This window comes from Manis pentadactyla, chromosome 9 (assembly GCF_030020395.1).
Source record: "Manis pentadactyla isolate mManPen7 chromosome 9, mManPen7.hap1, whole genome shotgun sequence".
NCBI classification, from domain to species: domain Eukaryota; kingdom Metazoa; phylum Chordata; class Mammalia; order Pholidota; family Manidae; genus Manis; species Manis pentadactyla.
The window spans coordinates 17,966,019-17,990,797 of NC_080027.1; the positions used below are offsets into that span (position 1 = coordinate 17,966,019).

The 24,779-nt window shown below is 41.4% G+C and overlaps 2 protein-coding genes across 4 annotated transcripts in view; one reads left to right on the forward strand and one right to left on the reverse strand.

Annotated features, from left to right (window-relative positions):
- Positions 1-454: 454 nt before the first annotated feature.
- FAM111B (FAM111 trypsin like peptidase B) lies at positions 455-16,190 on the reverse strand. 3 transcript variants are annotated; one of them, XM_036880394.2, is made up of 6 exons: positions 16,033-16,189; positions 15,741-15,913; positions 10,906-11,819; positions 10,026-10,075; positions 9,055-9,174; positions 455-2,746 (listed from the first exon to the last, which is right to left on the reverse strand). In XM_036880394.2, the coding sequence occupies exons 5-6, from the start codon at positions 9,133-9,135 to the stop codon at positions 635-637; spliced, it is 2,193 nt and encodes a 730-aa protein (XP_036736289.2). In that variant the 5' UTR covers positions 9,136-9,174; positions 10,026-10,075; positions 10,906-11,819; positions 15,741-15,913; positions 16,033-16,189; the 3' UTR covers positions 455-634. The 3 variants fall into 3 exon arrangements, with proteins under 3 accessions (XP_036736289.2, XP_036736288.2, XP_057363035.1); XM_036880393.2 differs by having other exon boundaries at positions 15,697-15,913; XM_057507052.1 differs by lacking the exon at positions 10,026-10,075 and having other exon boundaries at positions 15,697-15,913; positions 16,033-16,190.
- Positions 16,191-18,804: 2,614 nt separating this feature from the next.
- LOC118909668 (glycine N-phenylacetyltransferase-like) overlaps positions 18,805-24,779 on the forward strand; it is a 44,577-nt gene continuing 38,602 nt past the window's right edge. The window contains exons 1-2 of the mRNA XM_036880376.2: positions 18,805-18,936; positions 19,186-19,399. The gene's annotated coding sequence lies outside the window, so the exon portion shown is untranslated. The remainder of the gene's footprint in view (positions 18,937-19,185; positions 19,400-24,779) is intronic.

A 24,779-nucleotide genomic window follows, 5' to 3' on the forward strand; every position in this document is an offset into this window, starting at 1 on the left:
AATGCATGCATCTATTTAGATGGATATCATTTACATCAAGAACCCTAAATACATTAGACTGAGATATTAGCTTTGAACATTCTAGACTCTGAACATGAGAGGGTGGGGTTGGAGACTAAGCAAGTCACTTTTTGTATCTACCAGAGAAGGGCAGAATTAAGAGGAAAGAATTGAAAATCTGGGATTTCCTACTGGCATTTGCAATACAGGCTGATGTCCACAGGTGGCATCAAAGGTAAAAAATGAAGATTACCAAAGAATTTTGAGTTTTAAAGGAATAATACATCTAAAAGTGTATTTCCGCATTATTTTGTTATGCAGAGAACAAGAGTCACTTTACCAGTTAGAAAGACGGGATGATGTACCATTTTAAGTGTTTGGAATGATAGACACCAAATTCTTCCTATGTGTATAAGTGAGCTAAGTATTTTAAGTGAGGCTTGAGATTGTTTCACAAATGAGCAAAAAGCCAATGAGAAAAAAAATATATTTATTTGAGCTCTAATATGTGTTTTACACATCCACATGATTCTCTAAGTTTTCTAATTAAGAAGGAATATTCATTATAATTAAAGGAAACAGCCCCAAATACTCTACGTTATCGGCATATTTTCTTGAAAGCAGCTTCTTTTTTCTAATGTTCCATGGGTTCAATCCGATGATCTTTAAGTGACAACTGTTTATTTCTGTCTTCATTGTGGTTCTCATTTTTCTTTTCAGTTAATAAGTTGTACAAGCTCTCCTTTTTTTGTTCAATATCAGAAAGAATTGCATCCATAGAATAACCAAATTCAATAAGGGCATGAACTATACCTGCACGTTTATAAAAATGCCCGAAGGTATGCACAGCAACCAATTTGCCAGAAGCATCAAACACTGGAGAGCCAGAGGACCCACTAGAAAAATAAGTATCATAACTAACTGCGTCTGTGCACCAAGCCTCTGATAGGAAACTTTTTTGGGTAAACATAGGGCAAGCATTATAGGTGGCAGCATGAGGTCCTGCCACCTCATTTTGGAGAAGCTCTGAGTACCTCCCTAAACGTTGATTTAGAGGAATGACAGCACAACCATCTATTTTTTTGACCTGGCTTTCTGGGTGACCAATTAAATAAATCAACCCATTAGATGGTGGAGAGGACATTTGTCCAAACAGGCCTGCAGGAAATCCGTTTCCATTTTCTCTTAACTTTAATATGGCATAATCTAGAGTTTCATCAGACACTTCAAGCCACGGCTCAAAGGAAAACCAGTCAACACCAACTGGGCAGAATTCTTTGTAGGAAAAAGTTACCTTTGCACATTTGCTTATTATATTTGGCCAGCAACTTGAATCTGTGTCATTTCCCACCAAAAGATGTACAACATGTCTACAGGTGAAGATATAATTATCCCTGAAGACAAAGCAAGTTGCAGTGCCTGTGTTTCCATTATTGTCCCATACCATGAATCCAACTGACTTACTAAGATCAACAAGATGTTCACAGGTTGCAACTGAAGTCGAATTTTCAGTCACTTTCCCTAAGTATTTTTTATATATGTTGAATTGTTTATATGGTGGTAGTTTTTTTCTCTTCTGTTGTTCCTGAAAATAATTTTTTATCCACTGTGCGTCTTTTTTAAAATTTGGATATTGAGGCATTATAGCTTCATCCAATATTTGGAAATTCTTTAGCCAGAGATCAGTCGCCTCCTTCTGGATAGCTCGTTTAACAGGATATGGCATGCCCAGACGGACCCTTTGTCTAACTCGTGTGTTTTTTCCCCTACAATGTCTGTTCAAACTATTATAATAGTGCCTAAGTCTGGATTTTGTCCTTTGTCTTTTACCTTCAATATCATGCCCTAGACTTTGAGATGGGAGAGTTTCTTCTCTGTTGTCTTCGACACCTTCAGTCTCCCCATCTTCTTCTCGTTTGTGGACCTCCACCTGAGACTCTAACAGATCCTGGGGACTGATTTCATCAGTGGCATTTTCATTCTCCTGTTTAATTTCTTTATGGGTACCTTTCCTGACTTTCTTGAGGGGAATGTCCACTTCTAACAGTTTTCCAGATACTACATCCACTATGGTCTGTTTTTCGTAAATATTCCTGTGCTGTTCCACTAGTTTCCATTCCAATTCATCTAGATCAGACCGGAATCGGCCATCCTTGATGAGAGCTTCTTTGATAGTCTCACCCTTCAAGGCATAGATACACAGTGTAGCTCCTTTTTCATGAAGTTCCTTGATCTTAAGAATCGTCTTTGTGTTCTTCCCAAGAGCAACAATGTGGAAAAGAATGCATTTGATGTTTGGATTCTCATATTGGCGTAATATCTGACCACCTTCCTGATTACAACCAAATGTTATTTTTAAATGGGACTCTGTGGGTAGGCACTTGAGAGGCATTCCTAAATTTATATATCCTTGTATGTTTTCTTTTTCAAAAACAATAATGCTCTTATTAAGATGCTTCTTCACCTTTTCATTGAAACTGTCATTAGCTTTCAGAGCTGAGTAGATACTGTCATTGAGTTTACCATATGCTGTAAACTTACTATGGTCTGTCTTCTTGAACCTTCCATGAAAACTAAAAGTAAAATCATATATTTCATTGGTGCTCAAATTTGGGTGCTGAATTTCAAGGGATGCCTCATGCTTAATGACTTCACTTCTAAGTGCAACAGTGCTGCTACATTCTCTTACATCAGATTGAGAATGATCAACAGGTGTGCCGGAACATGTCCTCTTCGTGACAGTATCCTTACAAAAGGAAAGATTAAAAATTTAATAAGGACCACCTTTAATAACAGTGTTTCATGTTTTCCTAATTACAAAAATAATAGATATTCTGGGTAAAAACTGGGTAATTTAATGGATAATGAGTAATGGAGAAAAATATCAATCATTTGATCACAAGAGATAGCATTTCTACATTTTGTTTTGTTTCTGTTATCTTACATGCAGATACAAATCTTACAGTCTTAAACTATACTATGTTGCTTATGAATTTATTTTTCACTAAACAATCTGAGTGCTTTTATGTGTCATTAAGCTTTGAAAACATTTTGAGGGGCTTTATGATATTTCATAGTATGATCATTTCTAATCCATTCTTCCACTGCTGAATATTTAGATTGTGTCCTGTTTTTTACTACACTAACAAACATTTCTATACATGAAATATTTTGTCGCACATATGAGTATTTCCTCAGGCTAGATTCCCCGAAGTGGAAATACTGAGATTAAGTTTATAAATGTGCGTTACAGCATATATACTGCCAAACTGCTTTCCAGGAAAGTTGCATCAACTCACCCTGCTGCCCAAGAAAATTAGCCATATGGGTGGCTCTGCAAAAGGTTTTCAATACTATTATTTTAAATGTCTGCTAACTGATAGATGAAATGCCATCTAATTTGACTGCTTTTAAAATGTGCATTTATTTAGGTGCTAGTAAAGTTGGACTTATTTAATGCATCTTTTGAACATTTGAAACATCACTTTTCAAAAATTCCAATTAAATACCTGTTTAGGTTCAATTCTCTACACGGTTTCAACAGCACTAAGGAAATATACTGTATACTGAAATGATTGATAAATTATAGGATTGTAGAGAAATACAAATAAATATATACATTTATATACAAATAAATACACATATTCAAACAGATACATATACAATCAGTTGTCAAAAGCCTAGGAAAATTTTTCAATTATCTGATGGCAACAGGAATGATGGCAACAGGAACTATCTGATGAAAACAAGGACATAAATAGAAAATATTACACCATAGGAGTCAACAGAACTTGGATGGGAATTATTTATGGAATCTGAAATCCTGGACCTGGTCTATATGAATAGGAGAACAAAGCTGGTGAGAGTAAAATCAGGAGGGATAGCAGGGTTTGCTTTATTTAAGGGGCAGGTACAATGGAATGAGTTAGGTTTTAGGCATAGTGAGTATCTTCTTCTCATGGTGCTTTCCTGTTCCTTCATGTTTTCACCTACTACTTATTGTCCAAATCTGCATAGGCAAGGACATTTGAGCTCCAGATATTAATATTTTGTGGCCTGTTTGATATCTACTCCTGAATACATCAGAGGCATTTCACCTTCAACATTTTCAAAACCAAAAGCATAAAACTTACTCCAAGTCTTTCCCTTCTTGTTTTTCCTAAGTCTATTAATGGTGGCATTACCCACTTAACCACCTAAGCTAGCACCCTGCAAATCATCTTGTTTCTTCCTCTTTTTTATCTTCGATATCATTTCTTAAAACTACGAAACACATACATGCAAAAGCAGTATAAGACATATCCTAAATTTTGAATAATAATAATAAACATTTATGCTTCTATCACCCAGCTTAAGAATAAGCATATTACATTCATTAGAAGCTTCAGTATACCCTTCCTTTATCTTATCTCTCTTTCTCATTCTCATAGACAACCACTAATCCTGAATTTATTTTAGAATTATTATTACTTTACATTTTTTTAGGGATATACACATGTATAGGAAAAACATAAGCATACTGTTTATTTTTCTTTGATTTGATTTTATATAAATGCATCCTATGGAATGTGTTCTGTGATTCGTTTCACTACGTTTTTGAGGTTCATTCTAGATGGTGGAGTTCTATATTCACTTTCACAGTTAAACAGAATTCTTTGAAGAAATTAACTGTTTATGCACATTTCAGTTGTTTCCAGTTTTCTACTAAAACAGTGGTACAGTTCTGCTGTGAATACCCTTGAATATGTTTCCAGGTGTATATGTGCAAGAGAGTCTCTCAGGTATAGACTTAGGAGCGGAAATGCTCAACTTTAGGATATATGCATACTTACCTTTATGAACTATTGCCAAATTGTTTACAAAATGGTTATACCAGGAGTGGGAAATAAGTGTTCTCATTACTTCTACAACCTCATCAAAACCTGGCATTGCTCAGTTGTTAACGCTTACCAATCTTGTGGTTAGAAAATAGCATCTTATTGTAGTTTAATTACTAATAGGGTTGAATTCATGTTTATGTTTATGCCTATTCATGCTTTTGCCTGTTTTTATTTGGATTATTTTTCTTTTTATTATGAAAGTACTTCATGTATTCTAGACACAAATGTGTCAAACATACATTCTCATAGTTTGTGGCTTGGTTCTTTTTCATTCTATTAGTTGTTATTCAAGAACAGAAGTTCTTAATTTTAATGTCAAATTTATTGACCTTTTAATTTTGTAAGATTACCTATCATAGACTACAAATAATCTAGTTTTTTTTCCCATAGAAATTGTAAAGGTGCTTTCCCCTTCAAGTCTTTCATCTGGAATTATTTTTTGCATATGGCCTGAGGGAGGTTTCACTTTTTATTTTTCCTAAAGGGATGACTAATTGTCCCACTACTACTACATCGTCTCTACACTGATCTGTACTTTCAGTTTTGCCACGTAAGATTATGGACTGAACTGGGTCCCCCCAAAATTCGTATGTTGCAGCCCTAATCCCCAGAACCTGACCTTTATCTGGAAATAGGGTGGTGGTAGATGTAATTAGTTAAGATGAGGTCATACTGGAGTAGGGTGGGCCCTTAACCTCATATGACTGATGTCTTTATAGAAGGGAAATTTGAAGAGAGATAGACATACATAAAAGAAGACATTATGAAGGGACACAGGAAAAAGATGACCATCTACAAATCAAGGAGAGATGCCTTGGACAGATCCTTCCTTCACAAACCTCAGAAGACCTTAGCCCTACTGCCACCTTGAACTTGGACTTTGAACCTCCAGAACTCTGAGATAATACATTTCTGTTGTTTAAGCAATCCAGTTTGTGGTCTTCTGCTACAGTTGCCCTACCAAACTAATACAAAGGTATCTTCATGTATTCTATGAGTTTGTCTATACTCTCTGTTCTGTTCAGTGGTATATCTTTCTATATCTGTGCCAAATATTGTCTTAATTACTACTACCTTATAATAAGCATTCATATCTGATAAGACAAATTCCCTCACTTTACTCTTTATCTTCAGAAAGGTCCTAGCTATTGGCCCTCTGCTATTCCAATAATTTTAGTCATATTGTTAAGTAGTATAAAAATAAATAGTAGTACTTTTAATTTGGATTGCATTGTATCAATAAATAAATTTGAGAAGGGCTGACATCTTAATAATGTTTTTCTTCTCATGAACACCTTATATCTCAACACTGATTTATTTAGGCTTTCTTCCATGTCTTCCAACAAAAGTTTATAATTTTATCTATAAAGGATTCACAAATCATTTCTTGCATTTATTCCTAGGCAACTTATTTTTCCAGGCATTATAAAATACTTTTGGGGGAAATTATGCTTTTTGATTATTATTGATCAAGATAAATGCATTTTATTGTAAATATCAACCTTAAATCTAGCCAACTTACTAAATTATAATCATTTCTAATATTTGTTCTATAGATCATTTTGGTTTTCAAAAAAGGCAATGCTATTAATCTGTGAATGTTTCATGAATATGCTTTGTTGCTTCCATTTCAATCCTTAACTCTATCTTTATTTATTTTTCTTTTCTTACTACATTGGCTAGAATCAACAATATAGTGTAATGTAAATTATATAATCACCAGCCAAATAGGACCAGTAATAGTTAGCATTCCTCTATTCTCTCTGATTCTAAAGGAAATGCTTCTAACGATTCATGTTTAACATGATGTTTCCTGTAGGATTTTTGAAGATGCCCTTAATTAACATTCTTGTATGTAAATATCTATATTTTAATTAATAAGGAGGTAGCAGCCAAGATGGACTAAGCCCAGAATAACTTATTATTCCCATTAATTACAACTAAAACCTCTGGAAAGAATATAAATAACAATGCCCTGAAATTCTACTGTGGCCAAGATGGAGTAACACTGACCTAACTCACATCCTGCCTGAAACAACTGAAACACATACACAGCCACTCACACAGAGATACACACATTTAATTTTTCCATTCATTCAGTGGTGGGCACAGGTTGTTTCTGTGTCTTGTCTATTATAAATAATGCTGCAATGAGTATAGGGGTGCAGATATCTCTTTGAAATGGTGATTTCATTTAATTCAGATATTTACCCAGCAGTGGAATTGCTATTCTATTTTTAACGTTTTGAGGAACTTCCATACCATTTTTCATGGTAACTACACCAATTTACTTTTCATTGATACATTTTCCAAAGTGAAACCCATCTTGCATCCTTGGCATTTCCCTCACTTAGTCATGAAGCAGTAGAGTTTTTGCATTTCATTTATGTTTATGGATATTGTTCTATAGTTTTCTGTAATGTTCTGCCTGTATACTATAAAGCTAACTTTGCCTTACTGCTGAGACAAGGCCTTTTTCAGTTTTATCCATTTTTTTTAGGAGGCATAAATGTGTATGGAAATGAATTTATACCAGCTCAGGAATAGATTTTGATTGCTGTTAAGTGCCTCCATAACCATAGATTTTGTGCAGGAATCGTTGAGCTATTTAGCTTGGAACAATTAGATGGCAAAGATAAGTTTTCTTGGGATACTAGGACAGAGCCATTATCTGGATAGTGAAGAATGCAGATATGAACTCTGAAGTTCCTGAAGCTACACTGTCACTGCATAGAAAGCCGGCCAGATGGTAACATGAAAAGCAGAGCGTAGCAACTAAAAACATAAACAAGTCCTTGAAAAAAACTGTGTACTGCTGAAATAAAGCTCTACTGAACTCTGGACTTTACAGATGCATGAGCCAATGAATCCATATTTTTTTTCCTCATGGGAAAAAGTGTCTCTTTCTGAAACAATACCATATAAGTAAATAAATATTAGCAAATGATGCTGATAACACTGATGCATTTCACAATACAAAATCTTCTAGTGGAAGGGTACCTTAGGAACAATTTTCTCACAATGGTGCATATGAATCACCTGGGTATCTTGTTAAAATGCAGATCACACAGGTCTAACAAGCTCTCAGGTAAGATCAGTGCTGCTGGTTTGTGGACCACACTTTGAGTAGCCACAGAGTTCCTTAATCTAAAGCAGTGCTATCCAATGAAATTTTCTGCAGTGATCAAAATGTTCGACATCTGCTTTGTCCAATATGATGGCTATTAATCACATATGGCTACCAAGCATTTGAAATGTGGCTAATGATAGAGGAAATTAATCTTAAATTTCATGTAATTTTAATCCAATGAATCCATTTTATTATTTCACAATTAAGAGGATTTTTTTTCCCCTGGTAAAATAAAAAATTCTTGATATAAAACCTACTGTGGTCTTGTACCAAACTATCTTCCCAGCATTATTTGCCTACCACATTCCTGAAGTCTCCTTAAATAGTGTTCCCCAAGTATGTCTTCATGTGTACACGACTTAATCACACATTTTTTTAATGCTTGACCCACTTACCTGTGAAATATGATTCATTCTTTAAGATTTTTCTCATATGATACTACCTTAATTTCTTTAGTATGAAATAAGCATTCTTCTCTCTGCACTCTAAAAGCACTTGTCTATTTTTACTCTGAGTTTAGGATTGCCATTTTGCATATTTTGAGTAAAATAGAGTGCTGTTCAAACACTAGCTGCAAAGTCTGATTGCCTAGATTCAAATCCTTGCTTTAAAATCCACTACTTTTGCAACTTTAAGAAGTTGGGTTTTAGTTTCTTCATTTGTAAATTAGAGATGACAGCAATATCTATTGTTTTATTAAATGTTAAATGGGAAAATCCACAGGAAGTGACAAGCGTAATTCCAGGCACATAGTAATTTGTCAGTAAACATTAAACTATTATTATTTTTTCCTGTCTATATTTCCAATATATTCCATGTCTATACTGCCTGTTAGTCACCTAGTCTAACAATGCACCTTTTGCATTGTTAGCTCATACATTATCATTTTGTTTTGCACATGCACTTACACATATGCTCTCTCCAAATATATTTTAAAGAATGGAAGAGAAGGGCTTACAACTGCCATTCTTTATGAGCTTATCCTAATATAGTGATTTGGTCAGAGTGCCGCTCCAGTGAAGAGTTGTTAGAAAGCAGACATACCTTTGAAACTTCAGTTCTGGTACTCTGGTCATTCTCTGGAGCACTGAGTGACTTGTTCTCTTCCGGCTTCATGGAATTCATGATGAGTTGCAATAGAGTATAACTCACTTCTGCTACTGGCTAAGAGGGAGAAATAAGTATTGGATTTATCCTTCCTCTTGAAATGACAAAAAAAAACCCGACAAGATATATGAAATAACAACTTTCAAACACAGGACATCAGGCAGTGTAGAGTCATCTCTGATCCCCCAGAGAGGGAAATAAATGAGGTAAGCCCTTCGATGTCTAATGCACTGCCTGGGGAATGTTTCAGCCCACAGGAGAGGAGACACCAGAGCCTGGTAGTCTAGCTGAGTTGAGAAGACAAGCTGAGAGGTATGGGAGGTGCAGGTGACTGGACTTTGTAGGGCAAAGTACTAGACAGAAGAGAGTGGTAGCTACATGGAGTGAGGAAGAAGTGGAGATCTGTAGTGGATACCCCTTGAAATTTCAGCCAAGTATCCGTCAGTGCCCGTGTGTGATGTAACTACTGGAAGCTAGGGGAAGAACCACCTAAAGGGAAAAGATGCAATGATTCTGAGTCATTAGGGCTAAGGGCAGTTTCTGTTCCCAAAAGTCAAACTAGAAAACTTGATCATTCATGATATTCGAGTGTTCAGAAAGGTATTGCTCCATAGTGGGACAAAATCAGCACTAGACCAATGGTTCCACCTCATAAACGTTTAAAGGCAAGACTTGCAAGGATCAAACTGTTTCCAAGTAAACTTTCCTACTAAGCTCAACATTGGTAGGAACATAAAAACGTCCAGCACCCAAAACATGAAATTAACAAAATTAATATCCAATCAAAAACTATTAAGTATAAAAAGAAGGCAAACACGACCCATTGCGAGGAGAGAAATGAATGAATAGAAACAGATCCAGAAGTGACACAGAGAACTAGGGTACAAGAACATTAAAACAGTGATTACATTGGATTTCTGGGCAAATGGAGTAACAGGGACTGAATTTATCCTCCAGACTGAAAACAAAACAAAGTAAAATGGGCACAATATATGAAACAATGATTTGCAAGGATCCGGACATCTCACGAAGCGCACGCTATGATTACTCCAGCTGACTGCACGGGGGATTCCAGGCGGGATTCCAGGCAAGGCTGCTGCGAGAGGCAGCAAGGAGAGCCGCACGGAATTCCTAACTTGAGGAGGCAGCTAGTGATCAAGGTGGCAAGAGTTGGCAGCACACTGAAGGGTAAAACCTATACGCAGAGAACTCGCGGAAAATGAAGAGGGCTCCTCTCCGGGGTTCAGCTGAGAACTGATCAGAGCAGCAACGCAGGAAACTTAAGACCGGAAAGAACCACCCCAAACGTCAAACTCTCTCCCTACACCCCTCTTAGGGAATTTCCGTTTCATGTGTAACTTAAGGAGCCTGGTTCAGATCAAACTTCTCTTGTTTCTGTGAATTACCCCCTCTGGCCTTGTTACAAAGGAGATCCCCGATCCCACACACAAAGAGCACAGTTCAGTTTGTTTGGGGTGCAGTTACGGAATTTGCACTTTTAACATACCCCCCCCCCGCACCCCCCTCCCCGCGACGACCACCAATCACACAGCACACTGGCTGGAACAATTGCTGAGATTCTCTCTAAGAACCTTGCCAGGAATAACACCCTTGGCTTTTGAAGCTGGGGAGCAGGAAGGCGGTTCCCATTATGGGGAACTGTATTCCCCCCAACGCCCAACCACCACCCAGACCTCCTTGGCTCCCAACCGAGGTCCCAGCTGACGTCCCTTGACAGCCACCCCCTAGGAACTCCACGCCCGACCCTAGACCAGAAGAATCACTCACAGAAGCAGACACGCTGCCCACGGAGCACGGGCACGCGCAGGAGCCGCGGGGATGGCGCTCAGCGAACTCTCGGGAACTTCCCTCCAGCTAGACGTCCGCGCTCGGGACACAGCCTCCGGCCGGTGGGAGGCGGGGCTACGGAGGCTGTCTTCCCTCATTGGACAGCGCCTTGCCTTCCTCGGAAGCCGATTGGCCTCGTCCGGCCAGGTGGGACGGCGGGAAAGGCTGGGTGTGGACCTCGTCGCGCGGGCGGCTGCCGGGAGGCGTTCGCCCGCCAGCTCCTCCTGCCGTTGCTCGGTCCCGTCCAGCCGCCCGCTCCTCGCCCTCGGGTCGCGGCCACATCCGCGTTCCGCAGCAGCCACTTCCCTCCGACACCCCGGCCAGTCCGCGTCGCTGTCGTCGCGCGAGGAGCGGGGCGAGACGGGGCCGGAGTGGGAGGAGCGGGTGGCCTCGCGCCCTCCCGGGGCTTGGACTCCGCGGCGGCCCGCGGGCCTGGTGCCCCGTGCGCGAGTTCGTGGCCCCCAGCCTCTACGGGGTGGAAAAGGCCTCCGGGCAGACCCGCCTAGAGCGGGCAGAGGCCCCGGCCCAGAACCCGCGGGAGTGGGCGCCGCGCCCTACGCGGGCTTCCAGGGCCCAAAGGGCCCAAAGCAGGCAGCAGCCAGCTCAGCGGTGGGGGCCCACTGGCACTCAGCGCCTCCCGCAAACGAGCCAACTCCGCCGAGAGGCTAATGCACTTAAGACTCCACCAACCAGGAGTTAAGAGGCCCGGGCTGGCACCCCCAGTTCCTAGGATGCGCCGGAACCATGTGCAGAACTCACTGTTCTGATGGAGGGCTCCGTGGTTAGGCATCACCAAACTGATGATCAGAAGTGCTTTGCCAGGGACTTGAGAAAACAGCTTACTGTTTGAGAACCTGCATAGGTGCAGATGCCTTTCAGGATCGGGTGCCATTTTTGAAAAGCTGGTTAAAGAATGGGAGAATATAACTGATACGCGATAATGGTAACAACTCTTTTGTAACTCACAGAAGAATGGATGTTTATGTAAAAAATTGATGGTATTGGAAGAATGGCAAAAGCTTTTCCTAATTTGACTGCAAGTAAAATATACACAAAGAAGCTATAATCACTGCTTAAATTTCAGGTGCTCTGTGACTTTTCGAGAGAGTAAACTTGAGAAGTATAATGGTAAAAATAATATGAAAAAATCAGAAGAGAACTATGGAAGTTTATCACATCACTGTTATTCCTTAAATCATCCTAAAGTGGTACAGGTGACTGGTATCAACATATACATAGATGGAGAACAGATTATTGCCCAAGAGGACTTGTGATTCTCTTTTCTTTGTAGAATCTGTAGATGATGAAAAGCTATGAAAAGCAAGAGGCAATAAAGAATGGTGCTACAGAAATTGTCTGACATCTCTGGGGACCGAGAATTTGTCCCAGAAAGGAACATGCCTTCGAGAGCACTTGTGTATGATGCCATTGACACTAAGCACCTTCTAGGCTATAATAGGGAGTCTGGGTTTTATTATAAATGTGAACTTTATTCTCACCAGAGTTTGAAGCAGGGGAACAATATAACCTGACTTGTATTTTTTTTTAAAAAACTTTTTAAAAGTGGGCAAACACTCTAGGCGGACACGAGCAGATGCAGAAGGAGAAGGCAGGTGACTAGCCTAGCCTTGCAAAACTGTGGGAGGCACGGCCACAGGAGGTGGTGAGAGAGGTGTGAAAGGTGGTTGGATACTGCATGTATTTTGAGGGGCAAACGCGCCAGCTTTGTTTATGCATGGGGTTTCCAGAAATGAGAGAAAAAGAGGGTTCAGTGATGATTCCTGGGCTTTTCATTTGAGAAACTAAAAGAATAAAGTCTCCATTAACTGTATGAGAGCATCTGAAGAAGGAGCTGTTACGTATGCTATGAATGGTGGCACACGTGTGTGTGTGTGTGTGTGTGTGTGTGAATTCTGCTTTTGGCATGCTGACTTAGAGATGCTAATCTACTCCAACTGAAAGATGAGGAGTGAGGTGAAAGGATTCGTTCAATACATGATGGTGAATATCAGGAAAGGTCACAAAGGGGCAAGGGACCAATCATGGTAGGGAAGAACACAGACCAAAGTAAAAGAAAAAGAGAGAAAGACAGAGAACCTTGGCCTCATTATGGTAATGATGTTGGCCATTAACTGAGAAGTATATTTGAGGCACAGTGAAAATTAAAAGGAAAAAAATGCATAGGGAAATAGCAGAAGATCAAGTCTGCTTTGTTTCCATATCTTTTTCTTCGGTGACGTGTATTCTGTCCATTTGTAATGGCATCAAAACCAGCAGATTCCAGAGTTTCACAGCTCCTTGATCCCAGCTAATAGCTGATGCTCCTGCTCCCTCTTCATTTACTGCTCACTGGAAGAGCAACAGAACCACATCCTTGGAATAATTAGCCTGCTGCCATTTTAGTTGGCAGTCTTCTATTTCTGTGTGAAACTGGTCCTCCCTTCCCCCCCAAACCCCTGCCAAAAAAAAAAAGTTGAACTGCCCAGAGCTGGCTGGGTCAGCACCTACAGGCCTGCAGTAGGGCTCCAGCTTTGCATTCCCTTTCTTTCATGGCTGTACTGAGAGCTTTGATGCAAACTCTTTTCAGCTGGGCACCAGTGACAAAATAGGGAGTCTAGGAGTCTGTTGAGCCACCAAGGAAACTTCACTTCCAGCCGATGCTGTTGAAATTATCTGAGATCCCTGGGGCCAGAATGTTTGCCCTGAAAAGGCCACACACTGTACAATCCCCTGAAACTAAACACCTCATTGGCTGTATGTAGTAAGTAGCCTGCATTTTATTACAAATGCAGCAAGAATACTTCTGGCCAAGTGGCAGGTGGTTGGGTTACTTTGCTGCCAAACCCGTGATGAGGTGAAGACCATCACATGATCAGGAGAGACAGGAATGCATCACACACTAAAGCCAGGCCTGACAGAGTTGGGGGACCAAGATCAGGGCTTGTGGATAGTGCCTCCTTCATGAACCTCTGAAAGATGTCTCTCTCACCCCCAAATCCTAACAGAGTGGGCTGACTTCTGCATTTAGAGTTGCAAACAACATGTTCTGGGAACACAGAAGAAAGCACCATTGCCTCCACCTGGGGAGTGTATCACAGAGAAAGAGGGTTGATTGGGACTTGCTGGGTGAGGGAGTAGTTTCCTAGAGAAGCAGAGGGGGCTGGTCATTAGAGGTACAGAGGTAAAAAGCATGAAGGGCTGAGAATTGGCCTCTGGGGAACGGTTAGGGATGAAGTCCTGGCCATCCTATTCCAGAGCTTGCACTGAGATGCGCAAAAGTGTGGAAGGGATGCTCTATTAGTCTCCTCCCATGACTGACAGTGGGACCCCCTCACATGGGCTTAGTAGCTGCCCTCATTTGAGAGAGGATGGGGGTGGGGCCTCGATGCTTCAAGCAATCAGCTTAGGGGCAGCCCTGATGCCCTAGCAGCTACACCTTTCTCTAGAGACCCCTGGTTTCATCCTACTCGAGGAAGACAGTGAGTTCATGGGAGGAGAAAGCCCTCCCTACCCAGCCTCCAGAGGCTCCAAGAAGGTGCCAGCAAGATGCAATTTTCTCTCAATACCTGCTGTGCTGCAGGTGGACCAGGTCTGCGGCCCATATGCAGAGATGAGCTGGGTGGTGTCGCCTCCACTCTCATACAGCTGGACTCAGAAATCCCCGGCCGCCAGCGATCTTGGCTCAGGACTCAGCTGATTCAAACCCTCTGCCCCAATTCCCTCTCCTGGTGAATCATGTTTCCAAGGAGCCTTATTTTATCAAGGACTTCCTGGAGGTAAATCTGCTATAGGGCTCCAGGGGCCTGCAGGCATCTCAGATTCAGGTTCCTAGAGTTGGTGAACACTTAGTTCAACTGTCATTCCCAGTGAGGTGGTGGTATCATTTGATAGTTACTCCTTGAATTAGGTGTGACTTTTGCCCCCATCTCACAGATTAGGAAACAGGATAGTTTGTCAGAGGACTAGTGGGGGGCAGCAGTTGAGGTAGTTTTTTTTGGGGGGGTGGAGTTTAACCTGAGAGCCTCACAGCTTCTTAGGACCCTGCCGGATACCTTGAGCAAGTTCTCTGCTCTCTTGGGGATCTTGATTGCCTGTTTGTAAATTAAAGAGGTCTGCCCTTTGCGATTCCCAGTCCCTTCGTGTTCAGGTTTATTGTAGCTTTTAAAAACCTCAAATTCTGCGAATCAACCCTAGCATATTTAAATTCAATAGGTCTGGGATGAGGCCCAGTAATCCACACCTTTTAACAAGCAGAGGCATCAACAGACCTGCCTGAGAAACTCAAACCAGGGCTTTACAAAGTTAATAATGCTGCATCAGAATCCTCTGGTAAGCTTGTCTGAACACATTCCTGAGCTCCCTCTGTGGGGATCCTGATTCCATAAGGCTGGAATACCTGAGGCCAATCCTGCTGGTGACCACCTTTAAAGCCAATTGTTAATTTCATTGAGCAAAACCTACTCCAAGCACTTAAAAAATATGAACTGATTTTATCCTCCTAATGACCCGTGTAGGAGGCAATAGATTTGTGGCCATAGAGACAGTCAACCAAAAGGTCTCAAGACGCACAGCAATGAGCAGAGCCAGGATTACAACCCAGTCAGGCACCATGATCTTAGCCATAGGCATTGCTTCTCCTCTATTATTACTGCAATCAACCTCCACGACCCCAAACCACGCCAGCACTTCTCAGCCCCATCTCCCTCCAGTTTCGTCCCCCACCACCCTCACCTGTTCCCTCTGCGACCGCCCCTCAGAGTCCGTAGCTCTCTTACTCAGATCCTGGGGATGAGATCAGCGCGGGAGGCAGCCGCCTTCCAGGACCCCTGCACACAGACAGAGCCCTAAGATCCACCCCGAGTATTCCAGGCCTAAAGCTGCGGGCAAAGGCTTCTTCACGGCGGATGGAGTTCCGCATGCGGTCTGCAGATGGCGCCAGAGGACGAGCCTGATGGAGTAAAGAGGCGGGGAAAAGCGAGCTGTTAAGTCCAAGGTTGCTACCGCTCATAATGACTCAACCCGTATTTTCCAACTTACCCTCCTCTCACTGACCAAGGTCCACCTTACCTGTCTCTGGGAAAACTTGTCTCCATCCCTCTGGGTCCTTGGAATTTCTGTAAAAGGCATTGTGGGGGCAAAGCTAGCGTCGGGCAGGGCAAGCATGGCACCTGTCATTGTCCTAGCAGCCAAGTATTTCCAGCGCTGACCGGGTGGGCTGCGTGGGGGTGGGGGGTAAAGAGGGAATGAGAGAGAACTAGCGGGAAGTGCCCCCTCAGTGGTGGGTCTTGTGCTTTGGCATTTTCCATGGGACTATGTTATTCATCATCTTTCTGTTTAATTATTTTCTTGTTCACCGATTAGGAAACAAGGTAAATAAATTGCCCAAGGGCAGTCTTTGGATGATTTTAACACATGTCAGACTCCAAAGGCCAAGGTCCTTTGCTGTGCCAAGGCTTCCTTTGCAGAATTTCAATGCTAGCAGGTCTGGTGAGTCACCTCTCCCCACAAAGACTTTCTCTGAATTGTAACTGAGTCTTACTGGAAGTGTCTGTGTACAGGACATTTACCTTTCCTACCTGTGGGGGTAGGGGCTAAAAAGGTACTACGGCCCCTAAAAGTCCTAGAGACTGCAGGTAACTGAGCTAGAGGGAGGGGCTGGGAGTGAGCAGGGTGGTTGAACAGCCTGTCCCCACACTGTCTGACCAGCTTCCTATACAGGAGTCAAGAACACCTGGGAGGTGCCTCAGGACTGAATTTCTTACCCAAACTGTGTTCTGATTTAATGATAAATAAATCTTGCAAGATTGCCAGTTTCTGTAATGTAGGGAGAACATCCTAAGAAACTTACACATAGTATAGAGATTATTAAATATATGATTTATAATTAATGGGCCCAACCGCACTGAGGATGGGAACCAGGTGTCCATCCTGGAAGAGCTGACCAGGTATGACCTTCAAAGTGTCAAGCTGAATGGGCAGACAGGCACTAGCTTCTCTGGGCCTTTCCTCCAGCAGCCCAGTACCCCTGGCTGTGTCTGGGCCCGGAAGCAGCGCCAGGTCACTGCAGCACTCCTGATGAGCATCTGCGTGCTCTGCCAGCTCCTTGCAGTCCTACATCATTTTATAAACTTGAAGTTGGGTTAAACCCTATTTTGCCCTAAGCTTTTGGTTATTAATCCCAATCAGAAACTGTTTTTGCTAGTCCTTCACTTCTTACTAGCTTCATGACCTCGAACAGGTTACCTTCTTGCTTTGAGCCTCAGTTTCCTCAGGTACAACATGGAGAAAATAAAATTTGGCCAGCTTAAAATTGGGGTCACAGGGTGTCACTCCTCTGAGGATCAAAGAAACGTATCCGTGGATTGTGAAGCCTTCAGAAACTACTTCAGTAACATACTCAGATGTAGGAAATACTGGAGTAAGAATTCTAGCCAAACACCATCTACATGGACAGTGATAGACTTTCTGGGAATAAGTAATAAATGTTTTAAAGAAAGGTTCTTTACAAAGAAGTAACTTGCTGCAAGGGAAACTTTGGCCTGAAACACCTAGGCTACATGTTCAGAAGAGCCAGAGGAGGGGCACTGAGGCCTCTGCCTCATCTAGCACGCTACCCTTCTGGGTGTGAGGCAGGGGGAGAGTTGCGTAATGAATGTTTGGAAAGATGTCATCTCATGGGGGTGCGTGGGGATGAAGAGGTAGAATAGCTGGTGCTTTATTTCATATAATAGCAGATAGTTTTGTGTTCATTTCTGAATATTAGGAAAAATACTATTGATTAAAGTAAAATTAATAAGAATTTGATGGGTAAGTGAGTTAAGATTCCTTAATGGAGGGAATAACACCTTCTAAAAGCCATTTTTTGAATAGATATAGGGAACACTTTCAAAAGAAAAAAAGGTATATCCAGGGGAAATAAATTTTTACCCCATTCTCTAGACACCCTCTCTTTCCAGAAATAATCTGTGATTATACAAGCACAAGAACTCCTTTTCAATATATTTTCCCAGCACCTAGAAAGTTCAGCGTTCATACATAAGAAGCTTGGTTCTCTGTCCTGACATGAAAAGTATTACGTTAGATATATTTCTCACAGGTAACTTTCACAATGTGCATTGGCACCAGGAAGTAGAGATTTGGGCTAAATTTAGATGAGATCAGGGGCCAAAGCGAACAGCAGCAAGGGGTGTGTGGGGTGTATGTGTGCTGGGATGGGGGCAGGTGAGAAGCCTGTGGGCTGTTGGAAAGGTGCCACAGACTCCAGGACCTGGAGTCTATCCTTGGGAAGACAAACTGTTCTGGAAGGTTGCTGCCCTTAGTGGTAAATACTTTATGATCCCCGCTGGCATCATTGCTAACTTTTTAAAAATCTCACCCCTGGGCACACAGGCTACTCCTCCTATGGTGAAAGACCAAGCTTGGTTGCCATTAACTTCCGCTGGACTGCCCCTGATTTTTCCCTGTGAGATCAGTTGCTCCTTCAGAGCAAGGAAGGAACAGCCCCCACCTCCCACTCCCCAACCAACTCCCCGTGCCCTGTGCCTTCAGGAGGCACAGCAAGCTGACCTCCAGAGACATTCCTTGAGCTCTGCTAGTGCTGCCTGACCTCCAGAGGACAGGTCTTCAGTGAAGGTAGAGGCCAGGACCACGTGCTGTGCCAAGGGAAGATTCACATGTAAAGCCCGGGACTTGGGTGACAGTTCAGGGGAGTTAGCGTCCATGGTGAGGCAGGATTGACCCAGGGTCCTCTGACTGCAAGGGCAACTGTCTGAGGCCAGATTACAGAACTGATACAACGTGAGCAGTGGGATCTGCCAAAATAAAGAGTGAAGAGAGAATCGTGGGAGGAGAGGGGATCAAAATGGAGAGCCAAACACACGTCTGTCTTCTTCACACCAAGAGCTATACGAAATAACAGAAAAATAAAAGCAAAGGAAAACAGAATAAATCTGCAACAGCAAAGAAAAAAAGGTGCTGTCATTGGATCAGAAGTTTTGAGCAGACAGATAGCATGGAGAAAACCCCAGGTTGAAATGTGTGACGGAGCAGACTGCTGTGCAGATAGAAACCGAACAGTCCTTCAGTTTGAGGACCACAGTGTTAAGACACAGGTGGGAGGTGGCCCGGGCTACACCTTTATTGTGGTCCATCTGGTCAACCCCTGGCTCACCTCCATTCTCACGTCCCTGTTTGTCCTAAGCAACTGTGGCATTTCTACAGGCTGAAGAGGAGAGTGTCAGTGCTCAGGCCGGAGATGCAGAGCTGCCCAGTAGAGAACTGATGATCACAAGGAAGACCAGGTGTCTCCAGAACTTAGAAACTTAGGAACAAGTTACCAGCACCTGCCTTGCGGAAGCCTATCCTCCGCTCCCCAGCAGCCCCAGAAGGTCAGCTGTGATCAGCAAACAGATGAACAGGAGCTCTCAAACACAACGTAAGTACCTAACCCTGATATCAAGTTGTAACAGAAGCATGTTAATCCAAATGGTCTCTTTTTATCCACTTGATCAGTTGCTTTCTGAGGAATGTCCTGAATTCTCCCACTATGACTATGGATTTCATGATCTCTCTTTGTGTGTCTGTATTTTGCAGCTGCCTCACGCTGTTAGGAAGATTCATCACCTGACTTGTGGGAGGATTCTGTTTATCAGAATGTTCGCCTTAAGTTCAGTTTTGCCCAATACTGATGTTATTTATCCTGTTTTCAGTTTAACAGTTCTCTAGAGTATCGTTTCTCATCCATTCAACTCTCACATCTGTTTCAGACATGCCTTTTTATGGACTGGATGTTTGTGTCCCCCCTAAACTCATATCTTGAAGTCCTAACCCCAATATGGCAATATTAGGAGGTGGGACCTTTTGGAGGTGGTTAGGTATAGATGAAGTCATGAGGATGGGACCATGGGATTGGTATCCTCCTAAGAGAAGGAGACACCCCGGAGCTTGTGCTCTCTCTCCACCTTGTGAGAACATAGCGAGAGAGTGACCACCTATCAGCCGAGAGAAGAGGCCTCCAATGAAACCTACTTGCCAGCATCTTCATCTTGGGCTTCTCAGCCTCCAGAATAGTGAGAAATAAATTTCTGTTGTTTAAGCTGCCCAGACTGTGGTGTTTTGTTACGGCAACCTGAGCAAACAAATACATGCTTCTTGGACTAGGTATATGAGAAACCAGTATTTTAATAGAAAAATTAACCCATTCACTTTTATTTTGATTATTGAGGATTATGCACATATTTCTGCCTAATTTAAAAAATCCCCTTCCTAGCTCCCATAATTTTTTTGTTGTTTCCTTAACCCAGGTGCATGATCAGGCCTAAGAATCACTCTCTTCATGGGGCCATGCAGGGCTAGGTAAGGGAACCTGGCATGTACTCAGGGAAGGGGCAGAAGGAGAAGCTGCCAGTTGGACTCTGCTATGGTCGCCTGAGCTCTACAACCTGAATGCATATCCTGTTCTGGATCTAGGATCTGCCTGGGTCACCATTTGAAGTAGCCAAATTTGTTTGTTTTCTATTCTTTCATCTTCTGTGGTCTCTCCTGCTTCATGAGTGCCAGAATATAGCTATTTTCATATAACTCTAGGCTCTTGATTTTATTTTTTAACCTAAGACTTCTCTACCCTTCAAAATCCAAAATGAAATCTTTCCTTTCTTTCTTAGACATGCTCTCATTTAGTCAATAACATCAGCCAGGTCTTAGGAGTTTAGCAATTTGATTGAGCTGATTTATACTAAGGTGTGAGTGAAAACCTACTACAGATGAAATGGAATTATTTTTTCAGCTCATTATAAGAAAAGCTCGTTAATGTACAGAATTCTTTAATTTTTGAATTGCATCCTTTAAAATCATATCAAATACAAACATTACATTCTGTGGAGATTTACTTTTTTATGGAGAGATAGAGTGAGCATTGGTTAATCACCCAAAGCCAATTCTGTAATTTCTTGTTTGATGCAATAATTGCAATGTCCAGTGACAGGGATGCAGGGCATAGCCAAAAGAGGCCATTGCTATGTCTGTGCTGCTCCTGAAGTATATCCTTTTAGATCAGGAATTCTGAATTGGTAATTAGGTTATGAACTGCTTATAATAGTGCCTGGCTTGTGTTCTCTCTCTCATCTGGAATTTCCCACCACTTTGTTGCCTGGTTCACTCCTACTTGCCTTTCAGTGCTCACCTTTGTTGTTACTTCTTCCAGAAATCCTCCTGATATCAATTCTTACCCCTGAGATAGCAGTGGTGCAAACACAAAGGGCTGAACAAACCAGATTCACAGAAGTAACAACTTACCCAGGACCACGCTTCCAGAATGATTACCAAGAGGTATGAGAAAGGAGTCACAGCAAAAGTCCCGTCTGTAACAGAGGCCCTGAGTCCATCAGACTCAATTCTCAATTCTCTGGATTCCATTTTCCCAACTGCAATGATGAAAGCTAACTGTGTGAGTGGTTGATGTTAGCCCAGGGAAGCAATTTATTTGGAATTTCACCTTTTATACCTTGTTAGCCACAAGCTAGAAGACTAACTTCCATGATTCAGTGTGACTGTGCCTCAGAAATCTATAAATAGCAAATATATTCCAATAAAGCATCCATACAAACTAGGTATATTCTACTGACAGTTTTGTTAAAGTCTCTAATTTATTTATCTTTCAGATTGTAGATACAATCAATCCACTTTCATACAGAGTTCTCATTCCCAGAAGTAACAAGTACCCTTGGTTTTCCAGTTACATGCTTCCTGGTAACCCCATCCTTCCAAGCAACACTTTCATACATTTTGAAAGACTGTATTACCACCACCCCAAGCCCCTGCCAGATTGTTAGCTCTGGCAGACATGACACATCTTGGCTACATAACAAAGTAGAAAGCTCTGATTCAAGACCATGTCAAAGGAATGACAGAGACACAATAACAAGAGGAAGAAATGGCCACATGATAATAGCTTATATAGAGATAGCACTTAATAGGCTTCAGGCAGCATACTACATGCCTCACGTATTTTAACTCATTTAAGGCTCACAACTGCCCTGAGAGGTAGGCAAGTTTATCACAGAAGAGAAAACCACACTAAAGGAACATTACATCCCTTGTCTAGGCCAAGCAACTGGTTAAGTGGCCAATCCAGGAATTGAATTCAGCTGGTATGGCTCCCAAGCTCGTACTCTTAGCCTCTGGGATATAACTTATGTCAGATCGCTAAGCCTTAAAAAAGATTGACAACTGAGCCGAAGTTTAGGTTCCTGGCCATTGTCTCAGTTTCCTGATCTGTAATTAGAAAGAATGATAGTTTTCTTTATTTCACAGAATTGTATCAGAATTAAAGGAAGTAACCTAAATAAAGGCTATCACTATATAGCTCAGAAAATTAGAAGTGCTTATTTAACACTCTTCCTGTTTGGGTCTGGAATAATCACCTTAGAGCAATATCAAGACTCTGAATAACAGGTTCCCTTGTTCACTATGAGCCCTTACTGGATTTGGTACCTGGATCTTCTCTGTTTCAGAGAAAACCTCGTCCCAGGGAGTCAGCCAGCTTAGTTTACAGTATTTGAGCCAGTTGACTTCAACTCATCCTACAGATAGAATTTTCTCTGGAGACTACTGAACAAGTCCCAGGCACTCGCCACTATCCCCGACTGCCCACTAGACTTTAGCTGGCAGAATGGCTTCACCTAGGGGAGTTTCGACACCAAATGTAATGTTGAACCCAAAGATACAGTCTTCCTAGGCATTTCTGCTTTCCTGAGACCCTTCTAGTGTCTGTAATTCTACGTAAAACTAAAACTAGAAGTTCGTTCAAACTTTATTCCTTTAGGAAACGCATGGTAAGTGAAGTGTGGAAATCATTTTGCTTTGCCTTTCACCTCTGAACCCCAGCTAATAATTATTTAAAGAACATGACCAGACCGCAAAACACAAACTGCAGCTAAAAAATGTCCCCAACTGCTTAGTAAAGACTATTTAAGTTTCAAGTTACAATAATCAATTTGAGCTACTCTGAGGAAAACCAAAATACTTTATTTATATAAGGATAAATAAAAATGTAAAAAGACATGGGTTCCCACACACAGGAATGTAGATCAACCCCAGGAAAAAGGATAATCTCTGGAAACAGGAAGCTGCTGGGGCTTCAGAGATCACTCTTCCACCATGCTTTGTTTTCTCTGGATAGACAGTATTTTAAAAAACCCATATATATAGTGCTAAATACATATAACATACTGTTTTTCATCTTAACCATTTGTAAGTGTATAATGCAGTGGCAACACAGTCACCATGTGGTATAAACATCACCACTATCCATGCCAAAAACTTGTCATGATCCTCACATGACCTCTGTACCTGTTAAAACAGTAACACCCAATACTCCTTCCCCCAGGTTCTGGTGAACTATTCTACTTTCAGTCTCTATGAATTTGCCTGTTCTAGGTAACTGATATAAATGAAATCATACAATATTTCCCCTTCTGTGTTTGGCTGGTTTTAGTTAACATAATATTCTCAGAGTCAATCCATGTTGTAGCATATGTCAAAATTTCACTCCTTTCTGTGACTGTATGGTATGCTATTATATGTATATACTACATTTTGTTTATCCATTCATCCATGGATGGATATTTAGATTGTTTTCCCTTTTTGGCTATTGCGAATCATGCTGCTATGAACATGAGTGTAAAATATCTGTTGGAATTCCTGCTTTCAATTCTTTGGGGGCATGTAACTAGGAGTAGAATTGCTGGGTCTTATGGTAGTTCTGTTTAACCTTCCCCCTCAGTTTTACTGAGATGTTGTTGACTTCAGTGCTGTTTAAATTTAAGGTGTGCAGATTAGTGGTTTGACTTCACATATATTGTGAACTGATTACCACAATAAGTTTAGCTATCATCCATCATCTCATACAGACAACAGAAAGAAAAAGAGACAGAAAATAAAAAAATGTTTCTTGTTTTGAGAAATGTTAGTATTTACTCTTTTAACAACTTTTGAATGCATCTGACAGCAGTGTTACCTTGGTCATCATGCTGTCCATCACATCCCCAGGACTTACTTGTAACTAGAAGTTTGTACCATATGACTCCCTTCATCCAGTTCCACCTCCCCATGCACCACACCACTTACAACAACGAATCTGATCTCTCTTTGTATGAGTTTGGTTTTTTGGGTTTTGTTTTATCTTGTTTTTTTGTTTGCTTTTTAGCTAAGGCCCTCAAAGTCCATCTGTGTTGTTACAAATGGCAGGATTTCCTTCTTTTTATGGCTGAGTAATATTCCTGTGCAAGTGTGTATGTAACACACTTTCTTTATCCATCATCAGTTGACAGACACATTGTTTCCCTATCTTGGCTATAGTAATAATGTTGCTACGAACAAGGGGGTGCAACTATCTCTTCAACATAGTGTTTTCATTTCCTTCAGATATATTCCCAGAAGTGGGGTTGGTGGTTTGCATGGTAGTTCCATTTTTAATTTTTTAAGGAACCTACATACTGTTTTCCATAGAGGATATTGCAATTTACAATCCCACCAGCAGTGCCAAAAAGGTTCCCTTTTTCTTCACATACTCACCAGCATTTGCTATCTTTTCTCTTTTTGATAATAGCCATTCCAACAGGATTGAGGTGACACCTCATTGTGGTTTTAATTTACATTTTGCTGATGATTAATGATGTTGAGCATCTTTTCACATACCTGTTGGCCACTCATATATCTTCTCTGGAAAAATATCTATTCAGGTCCTTTGTCCACCTTTTATTGTATTGTTTGGGATTTTTTTTTTTTTTGCTGTTGAGTTGTATGAGTTATTTACA

What these genes read in the sequence shown, in the direction of transcription:
- FAM111B (XM_057507052.1), bottom strand. Translation starts at nt 9,135, where the DNA reads ATGAATTCCATGAAGCCGGAAGAGAACAAGTCACTCAGTGCTCCAGAG. An exon ending in CCAGAACTGAAGTTTCAAAG is followed by an intron (nt 2,747 to 9,054) that starts GTATGTCTGCTT and finishes TCCTTTTGTAAG; the next exon opens with GATACTGTCACGAAGAGGAC.